Here is a 23,421-nt window from a genome sequence, read left to right as displayed (position 1 = left end):
TGAGTCTAGGTCTGGGCAGGGCCACCAGTCCCCAGACTCTGGAGCCCCAGAGAAACAGAAGGAATTGGTAGGAAGGGCCCTTCTGCTGGGCTCTGCTCCAAGGCCAGGAAAGGGAGAGGGAACTAAGCCACAAAATCTATATCCTAGCTTTTGTTTGGTTTTCCTTTCCTTCCCTCCCTCCCTCCTTCCCTCCCTCCCTCCTTCCTCCCTCCCCCTTTTCTTTCTTTCTTTCTTTCTTTCTTTCTTTCTTTCTTTCTTTCTTTCTTTCTTTCTTTCTTTCTTTCCTTCTTTCTTTCTTTCCTTCCTTCCTTCCTTCCTTCCTTCCTTCCTTCCTTCCTTCCTTCCTTCCTTCCTTCCTTCCTTCCTTCCTTTTCTTTCTAAGTAGGCTCCACACCCGACGTGGGGCTTGAACTCAAGGCTCCGAAATCAAGAGTCACATGCGCTACTGACTGAGCCAGCCAGGCGCCCCTGGTTTTTCTTTCCTCTAATTAATTTCGGAGGCCCTCCCAGGGCTGCCATGTACAGTTGTGCATGTCCTTTACTCCCCAGGCACAAGGAGGCAAGGTGCATGGCTGCACCGCCCTTTCCCTACGTTGCATAAAAGCTCTGCACAGACTGGCCGTAGCCCTGGCATCTTTGGTGGACCGAGCTCTGTGCCCGGCTCCGAGGAATACTTCCTGTCTCTCCCCTCCTCTGCTTCAGGTCACTCTGTCCTCCTACCCCTGTTTTTAATCTTATGCCCATCCCCAGAATAGGCTCTCTAGAGACTTGGTGTGGGCAAAGATCATGGACTCTGGAGTTAGAGACTTGGACTTGCGGGCCGACTGTGCCCTTACTAGCGGTAAACTTGGGTCAAGCGATGTAACTTTGCTGAGCCTAGCTTGCCCTGAGCAAAATGGGGATTGTAGTCCCCATCCCACAGGGTTGTATGAGAAGTACGGGGTGCTTCGCTTAGGGCCTGACACAGAGCCGTAAATAATCACTGCCCTGGTCCCCTTTCCCCCATCCCCTGCCTCCCACCCCCTTCTCAGAGCCATTGCCAGGTTCTGTCCCCCTCACCCTGCCAGTCTGTATCCTGGTCCCCATTCCCCAGTCCCTTGCACGTGAATGGCACTGTTTTCAAAACCCTTGCACAGACACTTCCCATTTGCTCCTGACCTTTCTGAGCAACAGACAGGAAAGGTATCAGTTCTGCCTTTATAGGAAGAGGACACAGCACTGGAGAGGTGACTTACGAAGGCTACAGGGTGGCAGAGCTGGACTAGAACCCAGCCCACCCCCTTTGTGTTGAGTGCCCTGGGGGTCACGTGGGGGTTTCTGGAACTTCACCAACACCTTCAGGTGCCACCTGAAATCCTCTCCTCCACCCTCTCAGCCCAGAGCAGGTGAGCAGCAGAGGAGAGCCAGGGCCCAGAGGCGCTGTTGTTCTAGCCGGGGCAGGAAGCGGGCTGTTATCTCCAGCTAACTGCCCGGGCTGGCGCCGGAAGCCTGGGCCCCATCGGAGATGCTGAGATCAGACCGCACGCGGGCGGGGGGGGGGGGGGGGGGGGGCGGCCTGGATGTGAGCAGTTGCTAGCATCCCCATCCCCGGGGCCTCCCAGCTCTGAGACATGCCTCCCTCCCCTCACTCGCATCTCCTGGATGGTATAGAGTGTCTTAGCCTCCAGCCGGCCTCCTCCTCTGCTTGGGCCATGCTGTGCCTTGGTTATTTCAAAGTCACTCAGCCACTTTGGGCCTGTAGGCTCACTCTGTCTATCGCAAAGGGTGGGCACAAAGATCGTAGCTCATTCCCTTGAACGTTCCCTCCCTGGCTTTATGGCTTTCATGCTCAGCATGTCATTGGTCCTCACAATGACCTTGGGAGACAGGTATTATTGGAAGAGGGTACTGTAAACTTGGAGAGGTAGCAGGTGACTCGCTGGGGCTACACAGCTCAGTGCTGGAGCCTGGCCCCGACCCCTAGCCCTCTGACCATGTCTACTTCTAAGGAAGGCCACCTAAGGGGGTGGAGGGTGCTGGGACCTGGGCCAGGGGAGGCAGGACCATGCTCTGGCTCTATCTCTGCTCCCTGAGAAGTCTTTGGTAGGATGGGCCTTTTCTTCCTTACAGGGCACAGGGCCGGGCGCCTGGGTGGCTCAGTCATTAAGCGTCTGCCTTCGACTCAGGTCTCTCTGTCAAATAAATAAATAAAATCTTTAAAAAAACAACAAGAGGGCACAGGGCAGTGGCGGGGGGGCTCTGCCCTGCCCTCCAGACTTCCCAGAGAGGTGGAGGGGGGCCGGGCAGAAGGATGAGGCCGTGGGACAGCAGGTTTCTGCTTTGGCCCCTCGCCAGCCCTCCGGGGCCGTCCATCCCCAGGATGGAAGCTTGTTCAAGGACTGAGCCTTTGCATTTGCATTTTGATTCTTCTTCTCCCTTCCCTCCACAGGCTGGATAACTCGCACACACCTCCCCCCCACCCAAGGCCACCGTCTCTGCCACACAGAGGGGGAGCCTCCCAAGGTGATTATAAGCTCCCCAGAGAGAGAGGCCTGTCATTAGGAGCAGACTTGCCACTTCCTAGAAGCAGCTAGCTCTCCTGGTTTTTTTCTAAGAACCTACCAGGGCTCTCACCGACTGCCTCCTACACGGCGGGGCCTGCGGTGTGGACGTGGACCGGCTTCCGAGGAGCAAGGGTGCCGAGGGCTTCCCGCCTTTGTCTTTGACAGTTTTGTGCCTGAGGTTAGGCCACTTGAACCACCCCCCTCCCCCACTTCTAGGGAAAAACTAAGGGGCAGGGGGAGGGTAGCTGCTGCAACAAGCAAGGGGCTCTCAGGGGGCGCTGCTCCGGGGGCCTCTTCCCCAAAAGGCTTAGCCGGTGTGCAGCCCCCCTCCGTTTCTCTGGCCGGGGTTCGGTGAAGCAGGCCTTCCAGAGCTCTGATAGACGAGCGCTCCCCCGGGGCCGTGCTGTCCTCCTGCTGCCAAGCAGCCTCCAAGACAAGCCCTTTCGCCTCTGACCATCAGCCGAGGGTCCACACGTTTCTTCTATAAAGGGCCCGCCGGCACAGGAGTGGGCGTGGCTGTGGTCTCATATCATTTTATTTCTGGACCCTGGAATTTGAATTTCATACAATTCTCATGTGTCACGGACTAGTCTTGTTATTTATTTTTTTTCCCAACCACATAAACATGTAAAAACCCTTCCTCCCTCGTGGGCCACACAAAACCCAGAGATGGCCTGGATTTGGCCCAAGGGTGGTGGTTTTCTGTTTGTCCCTCCATGGCCGTCGCCTTGTGTGTCGCCCTCCTTAAATAAAAAGGACGATAACGTTGATTAAAGGAGCGGAGAAGAGATTAGTGTGCACCAGCACCTAGGGGCTATTTTACTGCCTTTGGATAACCATGTGGATTTATTTTTAAACCAGTGCTTATTCCATACCTGTTTTGTGCTTTCACATGCTTCTCTCGTCCTCATGGCAGCTAAATGGTAGCTCTTGTGTTTTACGTCTGAGGAACATGAAATGCAGAGAGGCAGAGTGACTTGTCTGCGGTTGCGCAGTTAATATACGGCAGAGCTGGACGGAACCGCCACCGGATCGTCGAGCCTTGGAAGCCAGCGTTCTGCCCATGTCATGGGCCTTTTCCAGCCCCAGGGCAACCTCGGGGGGATTCATCTGTCCTCCAACGAAATACTGGCTAAGACCCTTCTAGATGCTGGGGACACACGGGTGAAGAGGACAGGCAAGGTCTTAGAGTATACATTCTAGCAGGGAAACCACACAGATTTAATGGCTAAATAATGTCCGATGGCTGTGAAGGAAGGAAAACAAAATAATGAGTTAGAGGGCCTGTAGGGAGGGGTTGGGGAGGGAGGTCAAGAAAGAAAGGACCCTCCAAGGGGGTAACATTTGGCTAGATCCTGAAAACTAAGGAGGAGCTCACCCCTGGAAGATCTAACAGGAAAGCCCTAGAAAAATGGAACAGCAAGTGCGAAGGCCCTGAGGCAGGACCTGCCTGTAAGGCAGGCAAGTGCCAGGAATTGAAAGAAAGCCAGAGCAAGAGAAGGAGGCAGAGATGGGGCGGGAAAAGTGAGCAGAAAGGAGATGATAGGAATTTCATTCTTGCACAGCAGGAAGGCGCTACAAGGAGTCAAGCAGAGGAGGGACATATCTAATTTATGTTTTTAAAGGTCACTCTGGTGGTATGGAGTTGCCAAGGAGAAGTATCAATAAATTCAGTGAAAAAAGAAGTTTGAAACAAAACAGGATGTCTGCTGTGAGGACTGGAGCAGCATGCGGAGGCCCTAAACGGGGTAGGGGTTACACCCAGGGAGAACTCTGTCTCCACCTCCCCTCTCCTCTCTCCTCTACCACCACCCCCTCACTTGAGGAGGCCAGCCCTCTGAGACCCAAAGGGAGATGGGAGAGAGAACTGGCAGAGAGAAGGAGGCATTTGGGAAAAGAGTGTCCTATTGTCCCCTGCCACCCCAGAGACTGGCTTCAAAGTCCGGGGACTTTTCCCAGCCTGCCCCTGGGAGGCACCAGAGGCAGGAGGAGGAGATAAGAACAAGGAACAGGGTGTCAAGACTCTGCCATTTCCTTCTCTTCCAGAGGAGAGACCCAAAGGGAGCTAACCCTTGTTCAAAAGAAACAAGAATGGGAACAAGTAAGGGAGGTTCTGTTTCTCCCTTTCCAGTGACCAAGGGCTGGGGACAGTCCCATGATGGGATCAAAAGGTTAAGCATCTTTGTCAGATCAAAGTCTCAACTGGGAGGAGGGCCGTGCAGGGGCAAGTGGTTTCTGGGAGGCTTTGGAGGCATCCAGGACTTTGGCAGCTTGGGGTCTGGAATTTGAAGGGAGGGGTGGGTTGGTGGATGGTTCGCTTGCACTTGGCAGGGAAGGGATCCTACCCAGCACAATCCCATTGCTGTTCCAAAGTGGGACAACCACTGTCCACCTCAGGCCTCTAACATAGCAAGGAGAGCACACCTTGTAAGTAGGAAAAACAGCACCAGCCGAGTGGTAGTGAAACTGAAGACCCCTTGAGCGGAACCCCGTTGGCCGGATCCTGCTCTGCACTGAGACAGTGCGCCCGCCACAGAACCACAGAAGCAGAGAGAGGCAGCCTGCGTCCAATCCAGTCAGCTGCCGAGTCCCAGCCCCCTCCCCCGCCTTTCTCAAACTCTCCCTCCTACTCTTGTACCTCTATGGGCTTCCTTTAAACCAGATTTCTGAAGTCTTTTCCTGATTAGCCCGGCTCCGATGTCTATTGCCCCTCCTTCCCTTTTGGGAAGGGAGAGAAGGAAACTAACATTTATTCAGGGGTCACTTGGAGTCAAGAACTTTGTATATACTGTTTTATTCATTCCTTATGACTCTTATGAGAAAAATATTTATGTTCCTTTTACAGAAAGGTTAAGGACCTTGCCCAGAACACACAGCTAAAATGTGGTGCCAGCAGGATTTGAATCAGGTCTGCTTCCAAAGCCCTGCTTGCTTATCTTCGCTCTTAGAGCCGCCTGGGCATCTCTGCGACTTCTTTGTGTATCGGTGCACACTTTTCTGTGCTTTTTCTCAGCTGTTCTCATTCTCTTCCACCTGTAGATTGAGCCCTACCTTTGGTTTCTCTCCTGTCGTCCCAACTGCTTTGTGCTAATGATGACCGTGCATCTTCTGATCCATCCTTTCTTCAGAGGTGCCTTGATTTTTGGTTGGTTGTTGGAAGTCACGTCCTCATGCATGGTAATTCTTGTGTTCTCCTTCACCTGTACCTGGATAGAAGTGCTGTTTGTCCTCTGTCATTACCAAGGAACAGGGACTGAGCATCCACTGTGTGCTCACAGGATGCTGTCACTGGATAGAAAATCACTTGATGTTCACATCAAACCTGGATGCCAATGTCCACAGCAGACTCATTTGTAATAGACCCAAACTGAAAGCAACAAAGATGTCCTTCAACAGGTGAACAGTTAAGCAAACTCTGGTACTAACACGCCAGATTATGACTCGGCAATAAAAAGGAATGAACTGTTGATACACATAACAATTTGAGTGGATCTTCAGGGAATTGTGCTGAGAGGTAAGCCGACCCCACAACTCACATGCCATATGACTCCTTTCATATAACATGTTTGCAATAAAACTTGAGAAACGGAGCACAGCATGTGGTTGCCAAGGATCTGGGATGGGCAGTGGTGAGCGGGTTACGGAAGGACAACATGAGGGATCCTGTTCCCTGTAGGGTGGTAGTTGTTCAGAATCTGGATTGCGACAGCTCAGGTGTACACAGGCGACAAGATTGTCGGAAAGTAAACACGCACGCAAACACACACGCATGCCGCAGGTGAGTCAAAGGGGCCATCTGCATGGGATTGGTGGAATATATCAGTGTCAATATCCCGCTTGTGATATTACACTAAGTTTTGCTAAAAGTTACCATTTAGCAAAGTGTATAAGTAATCTCTCTGTATTATTTCTTTTAACTGCATGGGAATTTACAGTGATCTCAATTTTAAAAAAAGATTTGAGAGATTTCCTGCCCTCAAGGGCCTCACAGTCTCGGCGTGTCCCCTGTTCCTTTTCTCGGCCTCTGTCCTGCTCTGGCTCAGGGCTGAGCGCTGTTGAGACATAATAAATGGGTGGTCTGATTTTTCTCATTTTTCTCGGGGAAGAAATCGCTGTGTGGTCAGTGAAGGGCCATCCATTCCGGTTAATCTTCAAGCCTCTTCCTGATTTCCCCAATCCCAAGCTCCTGGACTTTGCATTTTGTTAAGGGAGAATTGGAAGGGGGAAATCACCTAGAGCCTTGGGGGTCGCCCGCCCCCCCCAGATTAGGGGTGTCGGAGGAAGGCCACAGAGAAGAGGCCAGAGAATTCTCTGTGGCTCGGCGCCCCCAGACTCCCCCCTGTAGGGCCCGAGACCGCCCTCCGTTCCCGCGGCCCTGCCCTCTCTCTCGCTCCCGCGCTGGAAAGAGGAAAGGTGCCCAGAACCCTCACATCCTGGAACAGGCTTCATGAGTAACCCTTCTAGGGAAGCAGCGCAGCTGTTTCCTGCCCCGCCTCGCTGCTCCCTCCTCGGCCGCCTCACCTATGGTCCCACGTGGCACCGGCTTCCACCACCGCCTGCCTCCCGGGGCCAGGCCACCGAGGGAGGCCCCCCGGGACGGGGGGGACGAGCCTGCCGCCGGGCCTGGGACCTCCGCCAACCTCCCCGGCCACCCCACTGTGTCCCCCCGCCCCAGCCAAGCTGGAAGCAGCCGGCCGGGACCCAGCAGCTGGACACAGCAGGGGTGGGCCAGCCACGCTCCCTCTCACTCCCGAGCAGCAGCTGAGGGGCTGGGGATAAACAACCCCTCTTCCTCGGGGACTCTCCGACAGCCACCACCTAATCTCATCCTCGGCTCGGCTTTCCTGAGAGCATCCATGTCACAGCCGAGCCCAGTGGCAGCTTGGGACCCAGGCCTCCGCGGGCAGGAGGAAGCAGTCCTGCGTGCAGCCCGCCGGCACCCCTGGGGGGGGGGGAAGGCACGGACGAGGGACAGCTGCTTCCTTCTTGCCCCTCCCATGATACCCACGAGACGAGGGGGTACCGACCTGGGCCTGGGGTTTCCCAGCTCAACTGAGAAACTATTTCCTTTCACAAAGAGGCATGTAATTAGCCTGTGGGAAATGGGGGGAACCTGGAGATCCAGCATCCGAGTGTCTGTTGGCTACTCTGACAAGAGGGGGGCGGCAGAGAGATGAGAAGCCCCCCTTCCAGCCTCCCATCCTCCAAAATACACACACACTGGGTCCTCTGCCCGTTTCTCTCTTGGACCCTCACCCTGGCCACACTCTGGGTGCCCTAGAATGTACGGACTGCCTTTGCCAAGGGTGGGGGGGGGTGCCGCGTGGAGGGAGGCAGGCAGAGGCAGGACCACCCCTCCCCCCACTCCCCAGAGGAGGGTGGTCCTGTGTGGGACTGGCCTCCCTGCTCCACCTTTCACCTTCACTCTCCACTCACGCCAGCCATCCCGGGACCGTAGGCGTGGATGTCCACCTAGGTGTGGATGGCAGTCCCAGGCTTCCCCAGCACCCAGAGCTCCCTCCTTCATGGGGACCTACTGCAGCATGAGAGAGGCAGGGCTAAGTGGGGGCTCCCACTACTCCCAACCCACCCCCTCCTCAGCCCGCGTTAGCGCAGCCCTATCTCCTAGGCAGAGCTCCCACGTGAACCGTTTCACGAGGCGGACTGGTGACCTGTGGTGTGCACCACCCACCACCCACCACCCACCACCACCTAACCACGGACATCTGACTAGCCGGGAGAATGCCCTTCTGAGGCAGGCCTGGCCTGTGCCCTTCCCGAATGTTCGAGCATTCCAACACAGACCCTGTCTGGCTCCATCCACAAATACCAAGATGTACATAAGAAGCCCGTTGTTTGCCAGCTACTTTGTAGGACAAGAATAAACAAACAGATAGGGCCTGAAGCAAGGCATTGAGGAGACTCAGAGGATAGGGCGCCAGGGATGCTGAGGCAAGGAGGCTCGGTGGTTCCCAACCCTTCCTCCCATCCCCGTATTCGCAGATTGCACCATCATCCCACCCTCAAGAGAAAACACAGAGGAATGTAACTTGCTTTGGCAACAAGGATGAAGGCCCTATAGTTCCCCGCTGGGGCTCCCTGCTTATGCTACTGATATGTTACCAACTTGTCATCCCCTGGGGTGGAAATACCACAGGGCGGCCTCCTACTAGGCAGTTTCACTTAGGATCCTCACTCCCACTCTGAGAAGCAGAACTTACTGACATAGTTAACAGTCTGAGAAACAGACCAGGGAGGCCAAGTGTCTCGTGAAGCAAGGGCCCAGCTGGTTGCTTTGTGGAGAACCAGAACTCAAGCCCGGGTCCCTGAATTTCTGTCAAGAGCTTTTGTTTGTTTTCCATTGTATCTCTCTTTTCACTGTTTTCTGTCAATCCATTGCTCCCTGATGCTTCTACTAGAGGCCGGATATTCCGGGAGGCCAATGAAAGGAACCAAAATACAATCGATCAGCATTGACCTTAGTTAGTAAAAAGGTTGCAGAGTGTCGTGGTTGTTGGGCTATGGGATCCGGGGTACATGGTTCGAGGATGTCAAGACCTCCGTTTCTTCCTCTGTAAATTGGGGAGAGCGGTATTACCTGTATCTGAAGGGACTGTCACGAGGATTCAAGGAGAGAAGTCCTGGTAAATGTTCAAGACGGTTCCTCGCACTCAGAAACAGGAGTTACTGTTATTATTAACACAGTGTCAGAAGAAGTAGAAGTTGACAGCCAAAATGAGTTTCCCAGGGTGAGATGTACATTATTAAAAGATGTTACCGTGTATGTTCTCTTTGCTCCGTTCTTGAACATGAACATCTGTGGTTTGTCGAAGACGTTTTCAGGGTCCAGCTGTCTTTCCAGGAAGAGAATGAAAAAAACCCTCAAAACCAAGGCCTGGAGTCCAATAGCAGGCAGCATCCTTAAGTCACAGGATAAAAAGCAGAGGTGCCAGAGAAGGGCTGTGACAGTGGCATTCATCGAAGGGAAAAGGATCAGTTTTGTCTCCGGGGACTCTTACAGAGAGATGAAGCATCCAAGGATGAAGACAATTATTTCCAGGAAAGGCAAATAAGGTTTCAGCTATAGAATTTCATTGGTGCTCTTGGGCCAAACCCCAAAAGGATGCAGTAACTGCTCTGTCTCAATATCATCACCTAGACCAAGTTGCCTTTTCCAGTCAGGAGAAAAGGGCAAAGACTTGGTCCCACTGATCCTTTGGCATGATTTAAACCACCAGTGGTTCTCAAATGTCAGCGTGCTCCAGAATCACAATGGCTTGTGAAACCCATTCTGTTGGGCCCCACCCCCACGGTCTCTGATTCAGTAGGTCTGGGATGGTATCAGAGATTCTGCACTTTGAACAAGTTCTCAGCTGATGCTGAAACTCTTGGTCCCAAGATCACATTTTGAGACCACTGGATGAAAGCACTTTCCTATGGGCAGCAAAGCAGATCAAATTGCAGAACCCTTAATACCTTGCTTTCCAATGCATATAACAGTTACATGGAGTTATTAATTATTACTCTCTTCTATCACATAGATTAGAAAATAAAGATGTGTATTATCAATTAAGAATTTTATGTTGAGGGGTGCCTGGGTGGCTCATTCGGTTAAGTGTCTACCTTCAGCTCAAGTTGTGATCTCAGGGTCCTGGGATCGAGCCCTGCATTGGGTTCCCTGCTCAGCGGGAAGCCTGCTTCTCTCCCTCCCTCTGCTGCTCCCCCTGCTTGTGTGCTTTCTCTCTCTCTCTCTCTCTCCATCAAATAAATAAATAAAATCTTAAAAAAAAAAAAAAAAGAATTTTATATGGAAAACAGAAAAAAAAACTCAGGCGAAGAAATCTCTTTTGAAAGTCTGATAGGGGCGCCTGGGTGGCTCAGTCAGTTAAGCGGCTGCCTTCGGCTCAGGTCATGATCCCAGGGTCCTGGGATCGAGCCCCGCGTCAGGCTCCCTGCTCAGTGGAGAGTCTGCTTCTCCCTCTCTCTCTGCCTACTTGTGCTCTCTCTCTATCTCTCTGTCAAATAAATAAATAAAATCTTTAAAAAAAAAAAAAAAGAAAGAAAGTCTGATTGACATACTATCAAGTGAGTAGAGCAAAAGGCCTCAAGAGGCAGGGTTCCGTATTCGTCACGCTAGTCCTTCACCATTGGATGCCTTCCTGTGGAGAACCTTGCCTTGTGTCCCTCTCTGTGACCAAGCTCATGTTCTGACTCCACAAGAAGGCTGTGACTTCCTTGTCTTCCAGACAAGAAGGCTGTAAACTTTCCTAGTTCACAGCTAAGTTTTCTTAATACCACACTCATATAAGAGGGAACAAAAATCCAGTTCTCACGACCTTAAATGCTGACACTTGTCCAAAATGCCTAATGAGGAGGAAGCATGTGTCATGTACTTTCACAGAACTCAGTGATGGTAACTGGGTTGAGAAAAGTGAAAATTTTACTAAAGCCAAAATGACCAGTTCTAGCTCCTTGAACAAGATAACATGACAAGATGAACTTTCGACTTCTGGGACTTATCTATACAGGAAGCACAAGGGATGTTCTTTAAAATCTGATGGAAGAGATTGTTACAAGATGACAGGCTCCTGACCAGAATGTCAGAATTTATAGTCTGACCGTTACTGAACTTACATAAACCAAACTTTTTTTAAAGGCCTCCTCACTCTCTGTTGAAATTGGGTCTTTCTTCCCCAAGGCTGAAGAGAATTTGCGGGGGAGGAGGGAGGCATCCATCTCGTCGCTGTAGCTTATCCCTGAGGTTCAGTTGCCAAGATGCGCTGCGTCTATAAAAGGCTCTCCTGATAGGGGCCGTCCAAAAAAGCAGAATAGGGAGGCTCCAGGATCGTGAGAACACAGGAGAGACCACACTGTATGACTACAACTGTTCAGTTGAGGCCCCTGGGTTCTGTCCCTGAGAATGACTCCAGGGGATAGTTGGGTGGCTTCGTCTCCAGTATGAAGACGGAAGACACAAAACAATGCTGATTTCATATCCCCAACATATGCAACCAACCACTATTTCGAATCAGTTTTCTCATCCAAATGAGTGAGCCCCCATTGAAATAGACGTCCCCATACAGTTTGTAACCGCTGGATGAAAATTTTTTTCCTCTGAGAGGCTGAAGAAACATTCAACTGCAATCAGCTCTGTGTACTTATATTACTAAAAACACACTTTTAGGGGCGCAGGTGACTCGGGAGACGCCGTCACTCTTCCCTCCCTTCAAAAGCTGCCCTGTATTGTGGGTTGGTTAAAGTTTACCCTTTTGCAAGAGTGTTCTTGCTAATAAATAACTCATTTGTACTTCAGAGACAAAGCTAAAAGGATTTCAGTTCTGCAGGAAGGTTTTCACCACCACATACCTTGCCTAGAGGTACATTGCTGCTTTTGTTTGAGGCTGGTCGGCGGCCAGTGCCAAGGGCACCTCGGGTGTAGGGCGAGCGCTTTCCCAGGCTCACTTAGGTGCACGGGAGAATCGGGCCCTCATTATCCCCCTTTTATAACAAGGACAGTCGGGCATGAGGTGGGGGGAGACGCGGGGGGGCAGGTGCGTAGGTGACTTGCCTGAGATAACCTCATAAACTGATCTTCCGCTTCAGCCACCATCAGCCACAAAGCTTCTTGAAGCAGGTCACAAGTGGAGGAAAGACGACGGGGGGTTTCAGTACAACAAAGGACTGCTCATGCTAGAGTGGGCATGACATGTTCTTCTCAACTCTGCTGCCGAGCGCGTCCAGTTTTTGGAAGAATCCGATTTTAAATATTTCATGCTTCAGTTCCTTAAACCATAAAAATATCCCAGAAATGCCACTGAGATCCAAACTGTATCTTTGACTGGGTTTCCTATAGGGGAGTAGGACAAAAGTCTTCACTGTACCACAGGTCCCAATTTTTGGTTTGGGATATAGTCACCATAATTTTCATTGTCAATAAATATTGCCGACTAGGGGCGCCCGGGCAGCTCAGTTGGTTAAGCGTCTGCCTTCGGCTTGGGTCATGATCCCGGGGTCGTGGGATCGAGCCCCACATCAGGCTCCCTACTCAGCGAGAGCCTGCTTCTCCCTCTCCCTCTGCCTGCTGCTCTGCCTACTTGTGCTCTCTCTCTCTCTCTCTGTCAAATAAATAAATAAATAAATAAATAATCTTTTTTTTTAAAGATTGTTTTAATTTATTCGACAGAGAGAGACAGACAGAAAGAGGGAACACAAGCAGGGGGAGTGGGAGAGGGAAAAGCAGGCTCCCCGCTGAGCAGGGAGCCCGGTGCGGGGCTCGATCCCAGGACCCTGGGACCATGACCTGAGCCGAAGGCAGACGCTTAACGACTGAGCCACTCAGGTGCCCCATAAATAATCTTAAATATATATATATATTGTGGCTAATTCAGAGGGGATCTCTAGAAGCAACAAGTGTTCTGGCAACTCCCATTTCTACTGTCTGGCATTATTTATTTCTTAATTTTTTTTTCTAAAATACTCTCTCTGCCCAGTGTGAGGCTTGAACTCACGACCCCGAGATCAAGAGTCACCTGCTCTACTGACTGAGGCAGCCAGGTGCCCCTCCACTGTCTGGCATGATTATTGTCTGCACTTAGACTTGAGTCTCCCAGAGAGGGGCATCTGCTTCTCTAGACTGCTCAGTGGTGTGATGCCTAGAGAAGAGTGAGCGGCCCTTGAACCAAATATTTGGTCTTGTTGCTTCACTTGAGGGCGTGGGGAGAGAATGAGGGAAAGCAAGATGAGAGGAGGAACGGAGGAACGGCCTGCTTCGCTGATGGCCCAAGACTGGCCCATTGTGTGAGGCCTAGGACAACAGCTGATCTCTTTACCCTGCATACCTGCATTCACACCAGTGCTTCCCTACAATGAAGCTTTGGAAGCTCAGCTCTGCACTGTTCCAGGTTTGCCAGGAAATGCTGTTGGTCTTGTACTTGAGCCAGCAATGTGGCTCTCCGTCCATAAGATAGCAGGTTCCCCAACCACTTCGAGGCATACCTGGTTCGTGTATAAACAATATTTTTGCCCCAGAAACAGTATATCCATAGAAACCATTCATTCACAAAAACAAGAGAAGGAAAAGAGAGATAGTGGTAAATGAGGTCAGAGGCAGGAGAAAAAGATTAAACAGGTGGGGCTTGGAGCTTGTAACTGAGCCGTGGCATGCATTAGATATGAAGTTAGGTTACTGAAGCCCCAGGTTAGGTTCAGAGATCTCCAGAGAATGTCAACTGAGGGGCGCCTGGGTGGCTCAGTCGTTAAGCGTCTGCCTTCGGCTCGGGTCATGATCCCGGGGTCCTGGGATCAAGCCCCACATCGGGCTCTCTGCTCAATGAGGAGCCTGCTTCTCCCTCTCCCACTCCCCCTGCTTATGTTCCCTCTCTTGCTGTGTCTCTCTCTGTCAAATGAATAAATAAAATCTTAAAAAAACAAAACAAAACTGAACCTAAAACACTAGTATGTGCTATATAATAAATGAAACTTAAACAAACAAAAAAGAATGTCACCTGAGTCCTCAACTCAAAAAGACAGTCTTACAAAAGAGCTTTGTTATGTCATTATTGTTAAAAACTTTAGAAGTAAGACCACATTTTAAAAAGGCTTAGTATTTTATTCCACTAGGGCTGAATGAGTGAACTACAAGAGAACCGAAGTGAGGATGCACGGATTTCTATTGTCACTGTCTCTACACTTTTTATCGATTCTATCACTACACATACTCAGTTCAATGTGGACGAGAATCACTTCTTGCCACCTAACCAATCAGCTGGAGTTACCAAATCGGTAATCTTATCCTAGAAGTTTAGGCCATCATTGTTCTTGCTCTAATTACTTTCTACCTTCTTCAGAGCCTTACCTAAACATCCACCCTCATCTCTTGCAGTTGGGAGATCACTGACCACATGTAGACTACATATTCCTGCTTCTACCCGAGTTGGAAAGAGTACACCTGTTCAATGCGTTACAGTTCACATCGGCCAAGGAAGTGGTCTTACACGTTCTACTAAAAGGGCTTGCGAGTGTGTTCACTACATATATTATTATCTACTAATAGCTAATACATTACCAATAGTAGTAATATATACACAATCTTCCACAACCCATTCCTTAAAGCCAAAATTTTAGACAAATCATTTCTAGGTGCTACCTTAGAGCTAAATCAAGGCAAACTAGTATTTCCAACATTTTGTTATCGTATTTTTAAGTAATCACTTGCTTTACTAGGATGGAAACTCTGGGTGCACCCTCTCACTCCCTGACCCCAGAATTAGTACGGTATCTGTTACACAATATTTGTCCAGGACTTTCGTACTGAAACGGGCACACCCATGAATAATGCTGATTTCTCCTAGCCAAAACATGTCAAAATGGGTACCTGTCCATTCTATTAAGATAATGGAGGGAATGAGAAGCATGCCATCAAGATAAAGGAACAAAAGTTACCACGGTACCTTGAAAACAAGTTTCAGTATTCGTTGTATGCGAACATGTGTTCGTACTGCTTGTGCAAGAGACAAGGCTTTTGAGCTGGAGGGCAATTTCAAAAGACAACATCTGTTTCAAAATAGAGCCGAGAGTTCACAGTTGCATTTTGAAATCTCAACATACCCTTTCATTTTGGGATATTATCCATGTAGGTCTCGGGGGTTGTGAAAAGAGAACATAAGCAGACCGATGTGCATAAATCAAGAGATCCCGGGGGCGCCTGGGTGGCTCAGTCGTTAAGCGTCTGCCTTCGGCTCAGGTCATGATCCCAGAGTTCTGGGATCGAGCCCCGCATCGGGCTCCCTGCTCGGCGGGAAGCCTGCTTCTCCCTCTCCCACTCCCCCTGCTTGTGTTCTCTCTCTCACTGTCTCTCTCTCTCTCTGTCAAATAAATAAATAAAATTAAAAAAAAAAAAAAAAAAAGAGATCCCATTTCCCACTTAGAATTCAGAACAGACGACTGCCTCATACACTAGGGTGTGAAGTGGGCAGACAGATCACAGAACGGTTCTAATGCAAGTAGGTGGGAGGGTGTCCTGATACAGAGGAGAGCGCGAGGGGACAGTCTCTAAAAGTGAGTTGGGAGGATGCCTGACTGGTTCAGTCAGGAGAGCATGTGAGTCTTGATGCCGGGGGCGTGAGTTCAAGACCCACGTTGGGCCTAGAGCTTACTAAATAATAATAATAATAATAACAATAAGAAAAATAAAAATAAATAAAAATGAGCTGGGGGAGCTGCAATTCCTTTAGCTAAGTATCTGGAGGACAGACACTGCCCTCTAGTGGCAGAGGATAAGGCCCGTGTATATAGTCAGGATGACGAATACTTTCCTCAATAGTCACTATCTTAAGACATAATCAGAAAATAAAAGCTTTTAAATAACTTGAAGCTTCATATCTAGGGGCCACAAGGACTCTCAGGTAAATTAACAATAAGTTTTCATATCTTATCGAAAAGAAATTTTTCCTTTTAAATCTTTTATGTTAGTTATTGGACTGACTCACATTTATCGGTGTTACTGAGATGCTAAAGAACAGCCAAATGGTCCAAAGGTTATCAGGAAGGAGGCTCAAGGGGTCCATTTATACAAGATAGTGGGGGCCGGTTTTAGAAACCACAGCTGCAACAACTCAAAGCGCACAGAGCTAACAACCTGATTTCAAAGCCTTGTTGTATCCTAATACCAGCCGCGACAAACCACATCCTACCTGAACCAGTTTATGCGCCATGACATTGGAGGGACGACAAACATCTGGCCAATCTCAGTTGTTGGGAAAACTCAATGAGGTATTATGTAGACAGAAACTCTTCACATATTGCAAAGTGCTGTACATCTACAGTATTAAATGACAGGGTGGTAATGCTCATGGACAAGAGTGGAAGGAGTGCCAGGTCTGTTTATGCCTCTGATGTTTGTCCTCCTGATGGTTTTTGAAATTCCTTATACCAGACTACATTTCTCCAGCATTGTACTGAAACAGAAATTTGGTATGTTAATCATAAAACGCCTAGAGATTTTTTTTTTTTTTTTTGAGATAGAGTGGGAGCACGTGAGGGACGGAGGGGGAAGGGGGAAAGGGCAGAGGGGCAGAGGGAGCGGGAGAAAGAGAATCTTAAAAAGCAGGCTCCACGCCCAGCAAGGAGCCCTCCCCGGGGCTCGATCTCATGACCCCGAGATCATGACCTGAACAGCTATCAAGAGTTGAGCACTTAACTGACTGAGCCACCCAGGCGCCCCGAACACCTAGAGATTATTGAGGAAAAGTGGCTGGTTCTTCTGAAGTCAACTTTGACCTGGGACAAACAACTCTTAAGCACGAAATAAAGTTATCTAGTCACTGAGCGGTAACAGCACACAAAAGCATTTAATTTCAAAGCCAAGCTGAATTGGTATGTTAATTACAATATTTAGATGACAAGGCAAGAATGTGAACAAGGGGAAAGGTTGAAAAGAATAGCTACAATATCAGCCCAATTCTAACGAGGGTTCTTATACCATGTATCTAAGTAATATTTAGCTCTAAATTGCAGGTTAGTGTACTTCATATGGGTATCTGAAATTGAATGCAAATATCTGTTTTTTGAGTATAAATATTATCTTCCTCCATATATTATTGTTGAAACAATTTTGCCCTCTACAACTTCATAACCTTGGATGTGAACATGAGGAAAATGCTAACTAGGAATCCTCGTGCACCCAGGCCAGTGCTCCCCTGATAATCAGAAGTTAGGGAATCTACCACCTCTTCATTCCATACTCTTTAAGTATTAATTACTCCTTTTGACTTTTGAGACAAGACATGCCTTTCTTGTCACCAACAACAGTGATAGTCACTGTTAGTTTCTAAAGAATTCATTCAGGAAGCAGGTTCCCCCCAAGTCAGGCTGGATTGGGAGCTGACAGGTCAAAGGTGATCAACTATATGTCAGTGTGTTTGCTTAAGAGTGTTATAAGAAGTACACAGAGCACACATCTGGGTTATAAAAGCCCTTTTATAAAGCCATTTTTAAACAAAACAAAAAAAAAAGTTTACAAAAGAAAAAAAGATACAGAAAAAGAATAACTTGCTTCATATGTCCCAAAAAGAGAAAAAAAATAAAGGGGACAATGCCAACATGCTCAACAATAAAGGGTTCTTTTTCTTATTTTTTTTAATACAAAATACAAGCAAAGGATACACATACTCAAAACAGAGCTCAGGAGCAGACACGCAGTCCTGGAGACCCTTCAATAAAAGAAAGCAGGAGTTTGTTTTTTCTTTGTCTATGCAGATACATACAGAGACTGGGATATGTAAAAATTAAGTATCACAAAAGACCATCACACAAGTCTACCAACGCATGTTGCATCTATAATTCACGAACATGGTCAACAAAATCATGTTCACTTCAACCTCATTTCATTTAAATTAAAAAAGAAATCTTTTAAATAAAGTGGTTACATTCAAACTTTAACTTCCTTAGTACCACGGGCTGCAGAAGTCAGCACCGCGGTGGTATGGCAAGGATGCTCAACCGCCTGGTGTCTGATCATGTATCTAGCAACACTGCAGTAGTAAGAAAGGGATGCCCCCCGTCTCAGCCCATGGACTAATTAAATACATTTAAACAGGTTCCTCTCTATAATCCTTCCTGCTCAGAACATAGATTAAGAACTAAAATCAAGGAAGACTGGGAGTTTTAGAGCTGGCAAAAACGAAGTCTGAAAGATGAATCAAGGCAAACAATTACTGAGAACTTGGCTGCTGCTTAACCTGGCAAGTCTTCAAGTCTTTCCTTAAATCTTGCAGGAATTAGGTGTATAAGGTTTGTTGCAACATGTTCATGGTAAACAAACTCTACTTAGAGCTCTTATTTACAAATCTTGTAACAAATACTTCTGGAGGAAAAGAAGAAGTCACTAATTTCCCGAAGACGAAAGTTTACTTGCCAGACATATACAAACACACACTCACACACACACCCACACAATACTTCGGGGGGTTTTATACATGTTATTTAGGGCATAAGCTGAGTACTATACCCCTACACCCCATTGAAAAAGGAACAACCAAAAAAAAAAAAATCCCAATTTTACCCTCCCCCCATAAATCTAGAAAACCCTCCCTTCACCCCTGATGTACAAAGTGTATGCACAATGGTGGCATTCCACCAGCCAGACAAAGCATGTTCAGACAGATGTCACCAGCTCAGTCCCTCCATTGGCATGGCAACAGGCAGGTTTACGGGACTTTTCCCAATAGTGGTTAATACACAGTCAGCACCACTGTGAATTTTGTGAATTAGGCTTCGGAAAAAAGTGTAATTTAGGGATTTGGGATTCAAAGAGTCATTTTGTATCAAGTTTATCCCAAGACGAAGGGAAAACGGGTTGCAGATGGAAACTTGGCTATAGATAGCTTGATGTCCCAATATTCAAACTAAGTCCCTTTTCCAATAAACCCAGCTCTATGCACAGAGAAAAGACAATTTTCTGACCCCAAGAGCAAACAGCTTGTTATATTTTCCCTATCCCGCGGCAGGAAATGTTTATTACTTGTTCTGCCTAAGTATCTGTCTGAATGCCATTAAAGAGCAGAGCCCAGGTTTTGTCCTTTCCAAACTCCTAAGGTGATAGTTTCTTCACAGTGCAGCTACGGGAGACGCAGGAACAGAAAGAACTCGTCAAATCCAAACCCCCACTCTTCGGAACAGCAGCAATGGCCACATGATCTTTTATAAAGCTTTCCCTGTTGCTCCTGGTAAATTCTGCCCTTGCCTTCCTACTACTCAAAGCAGCTCCTAAACTGGTTTAAAGAAAAGCACCTCTTTCTCCCAACCAGTTCTCTAAAATCCACTTGTTACTTTTATGTTCATGGATAAAAGAAGAAACGTTTAAAGAAAAAAAAAAAGCATCTAGTTCAGTCTAGCTGACCATATCCACGAGTGTCAACCTTTACTGGATTGTAACCTCAAATTCCACTCTTGATTCGTTACCTAAAAGAAAATGCTCTTTCAACAAGTGCCAAGGATAAGTATGAACTGAGGATTGAAATGGAGGCAAATCAGTTACTGTGGGGGGAAAAAAAAACAGTATGCAAGCTCCTTCCTGGGAAATCAACTATTCTTCTTCCAGAGGAAACACTGTTACCTCCCTAAGGGAGGGCACACCCCTTAATTTCCCTTCATGGACTCCACAGGGAGTGGGGCTATGAAAGGGAGAGATGCTTCAGAAAGCAGGACAAACCTCCTGTCACTGAAATTAACGTGTACCCTGTGGGCCGCTCCCGGGACTCCATCTGAGGTGGGGAGGGCTAAAAGCAGCAGGAAGTTACGGATTTAAGAAGATGCAAGCTACCCATTTCTAGCTGTGGACGTTGGGGAGGGAAGTCTGAAAATACAGCATCGTAAGAACCAGAATGTAGTGTCAGTCAGCATTAGCTGCCGAGATCCATGTTCCAGAGGTAAACCTAACAGAGCTAAGAGAAATCAGGTACCACAAACAAGCACCTTCCGAGTGAATGTCTCACTTCCTGAGCACTGCAAACAAGACCATGAACGACACTCTTGCCCCTTCGCCACAGGCACGCTAGGGGGAGAAATGGGATTGAGTCAAGGGTGGTGCCAAAGGCCACGGTCAGCTTCTAGCTTGTAGCCTGGTCCTGACGTCGCTACCAAGCCTGACTATGGAGCACCTATTTCCAGTTGAGACACCACAGTTGTCCTGCTATATGCATGCATGATTTGAGGGGAAGGCTAGAGTATTTTAAATCATCAATAAAAAGTGGAGAAAACAAAGGTCTTTCAGAGCCTGTCTTATTTGGGGACACAGATCCTTTTGTCTAGTCCATTAGAAATATATAAGACATTTTTCAATCTCATGAATTTTTAAAAAAGGGATCGCAACCAAATGCACACAAGTCACCTAGAAGACAGGATTACCTCTAAAGAATGAGCGTATTATCACAGAGATGTTAGTGCAGATTAATATATTAAAGAGACCGTGTTACATAAAATACTGAGGCTAAAGTTTTAAAAGACCCCCCCATCTTCACGAAACATAATCTAAGAAAAGTCCAAATGTTACTAGGAATGTAGGACTTACAAACCCCTAAAAACAGAAGTGCATGGTGGAAACACTGAGAAGTCTTTTACTAGATGAACACGAACCTTCTTGTTAAAATTGGATACCCTAACAAACCCACTAAAGCAAACAGAATAATCTTTATCACCCTCTTACAAAGTTCACCACTCTAAAGTTAACCATCATGAAAGGTAATAACCCAACTGCAACTTACGTTCAAGTTTTGCATTTTTGGCCAAGTACTAAAATCTCCAAATTCATTCTCTAACACACGCCGCGCACAACAGTGAAATGACTCTGCCACTGGGTGTTATTTTAAAAAGTCACAGAGTAAGGATAGTCTTTAAAGTGTCTTAAAAATCAGAGTAAAAACATTCCTTAAATAACCTTTTGTCCTAGGAACATCTGCAAGAAAGCCATGTTGTCTGAGAGAAAAACATGCGCTAACTTAAAAGACAGAAAGAAAACTGCGTAAGATACTGAAGCAGCACACCTACATAAAGGCAGAGGTTAAATTTCACTATTTTTTTTTTTCAACTTACTAGCACACTAAGACCCCTAACCCTTGCTCCCATGAGCTCATGGTATCAGGATGTGGAGGATCAAACCTACAGAACGATCTCCTACTTTCATAAGGCATGGAAAGTCTGTTCTCGGTGGCATATGGGCTCCTAACCACATGGTCTCCCTAGCCCTGAGCCCCTGAAACTTCGGCTTTAAGCAATGTGAGCAGTAAGCAGGGGCACCGGGAGAAAGACAAAAGCAAACTGAACGGTGTGGGAGCAGCATTTACCATACTCCCAGTCAAGCACAGAATGTGAAGTGAAGAAGAGAGCCCGGAGCAATCATGTCTTAGAGCACAACTTGCAGGCTCTGGGGATGCGGTATGCAGTGGTACCCTGGGCAGGAGCAGGAAGCCGAGAGATGCACTTCATGTGTCTACAAAGAAATGCGAAGATAGGTATGTGAAAAGACAAATGTTCTATCCCCAAATAAAAACAGAGCATGGTTCATGGGATCTGAGTGCACATTTTTGGCATAAAAGAATTTCAATTTTCTATTTTCATAAAGGAAAAATCTCAAGTCTTTGTGATTGAGTTTCACATTAATTGGTACTTTATTTGCTTAAAACCTAAACATTGTCAGTTAAGAAGAAATCCACTCTGGTGTATAGATCTTGCCATTTAAATTCTAAGGTTCTTTTTTTCTTTTTTGATCCTTGGTAAAATTTTATCCAAGAAACAGAATAGATACATATATATTTAAAAACATGAACCATTAGAGAATGAAATAGGAAATCAAGAGTGATTTAAGTTTTGGCGGCCCTTGCCTCTTTTCTTTTTGTTGTTCTTTTAAAGTTCCTGAAAGACTGTAGCAGGATAAAAGGATCACTGGCTCCGGGTCTCTTTGAGATAACAACTGATGAAATTAAAAAAAAACAACAACAAAGAAACAAAGAAACAAAAAAAAACCACACCCTCAAACAAGGTCAGGTAATACCATTCCCTGCCTTGCCCCCAAGGTAAAAAATATGAATACTTGTAGTAACAATTCAGAATTCATCTTTATGTCCTATCTGCCCCATCAGTGGAAGTTTAACATCATGATTTTTTTAGACATCTATACTTATGTATATACACATATAAACTTGTATTAGATGACAACTGATTTTTTTAAGTCCAGGTAGAGAAAGAAGCAATCATTTTTAACTAAAACCCTTCTACGTTTTTTTGATTACGGTTCAACTTGCTATCATTTAGCAAAAAGCAAAATTTCCATAGTGTTCATCTCAAATCTTATTGCTTTACAACTGTGGTATTCCTTCCATTAAAAATAAAAAGGTGAAGCAGTCAATCCAGTGATTACTTTGACATGGCTTTCATTGGGAAGGGGTGGGAAAGAGGGGTGATGGCAAAGAAAGGACCAATAGACAAAAAGGTAAATTAAACTTACAATGGTTTTCTTAAAAAAAAAAAAAGAGAGCGCGAATGTTATTTTCAAGAAAAGGAAAAAAAGCATTGAAAGCCCATGAGTCAAGCCATAGCCAAAACCATGTTCTATCTTAAGTAGGTTTTCTTTTTTTTCCCCCTTTTTCTTTTTTCTTTTTTTTTCTTTTTTTAATAAAATCTCTCCCCAAACCATCATCACTTTTTTAATCCTCCCCAGACTGGGCTTCATCTTCAGACCCTTCGTCCCCCGATTTCTCAGGTGGAGGACTTGCAGAGGGCTTCTTTTCTGGAGGGCTTTCTGGTTCCTCATCTTCTTCTTTGGGAGAAGGAGTCTTTTCCTTTGATGCCTTTGAAGCTGTGGGGCGACCCACCTTCCCTTTGCCTTTCACAGGGCTTGGCGTCACTGGAAGAAGAAAAATACCAATGTAGGGAAGGGAAGAGAAGAGAAGATCTTTAAATAAAAATCGGCTATAAAACAAAACTTTATTAAATCTATAAAGACTACACCCCAACTGGCTAAAAATCAAGATGGGCACTGGTTCCCAATCACTCTTGCCAACACTATGGTGCTGCGTTAGCAGTAATGTTTATAATAAAGAAACAGGATGCTACAGAAACTGCATACTATCCTTAGTGGTTTGTGAACACAAGTTGTTTATGATAAAAGTCACATTTAAAAAGCAGGTCAAAAAGAATGGATACAACGTGAGTAGAAACAGAAGTCACCGAATTTTTTAAAAATTTTTTTCTGGGGGGCGCCTGGGTGGCTCGGTCGTTAAGCGTCTGCCTTCGGCTCAGGTCATGATCCCAGGGTCGTGGGATCAAGCCCTGCATCGGGCTCCCTGCTCAGCGGGAAGCCTGCTTCTCCCTCTCCCACTCCCCC

General features: G+C 47.1%; 1 protein-coding gene across 2 annotated transcripts in view; it reads right to left on the bottom strand.

The window, feature by feature from the left end:
* Positions 1 to 17,831: 17,831 nt before the first annotated feature.
* The window catches only part of NUCKS1 (nuclear casein kinase and cyclin dependent kinase substrate 1), a 32,880-nt gene continuing 27,290 nt past the window's right edge, over positions 17,832 to 23,421 (bottom strand). For both annotated transcript variants that reach the window (XM_032422182.1, XM_032422181.1), the window contains exon 7: positions 17,832 to 22,941. In XM_032422182.1, coding sequence (XP_032278073.1) covers positions 22,742 to 22,941 — 200 coding nt within the window. In that variant the 3' untranslated portion in view covers positions 17,832 to 22,741. The remainder of the gene's footprint in view (positions 22,942 to 23,421) is intronic.

Source organism: Phoca vitulina, unplaced genomic scaffold (genome assembly GCF_004348235.1).
Source record: "Phoca vitulina isolate PV1807 unplaced genomic scaffold, GSC_HSeal_1.0 scaffold26, whole genome shotgun sequence".
In the NCBI taxonomy this organism is placed as follows: Eukaryota; Metazoa; Chordata; class Mammalia; order Carnivora; family Phocidae; genus Phoca; species Phoca vitulina.
The sequence above is the reverse complement of the archived record's forward strand: the minus strand, read 5'-3'. Positions and strand labels throughout refer to the sequence as shown.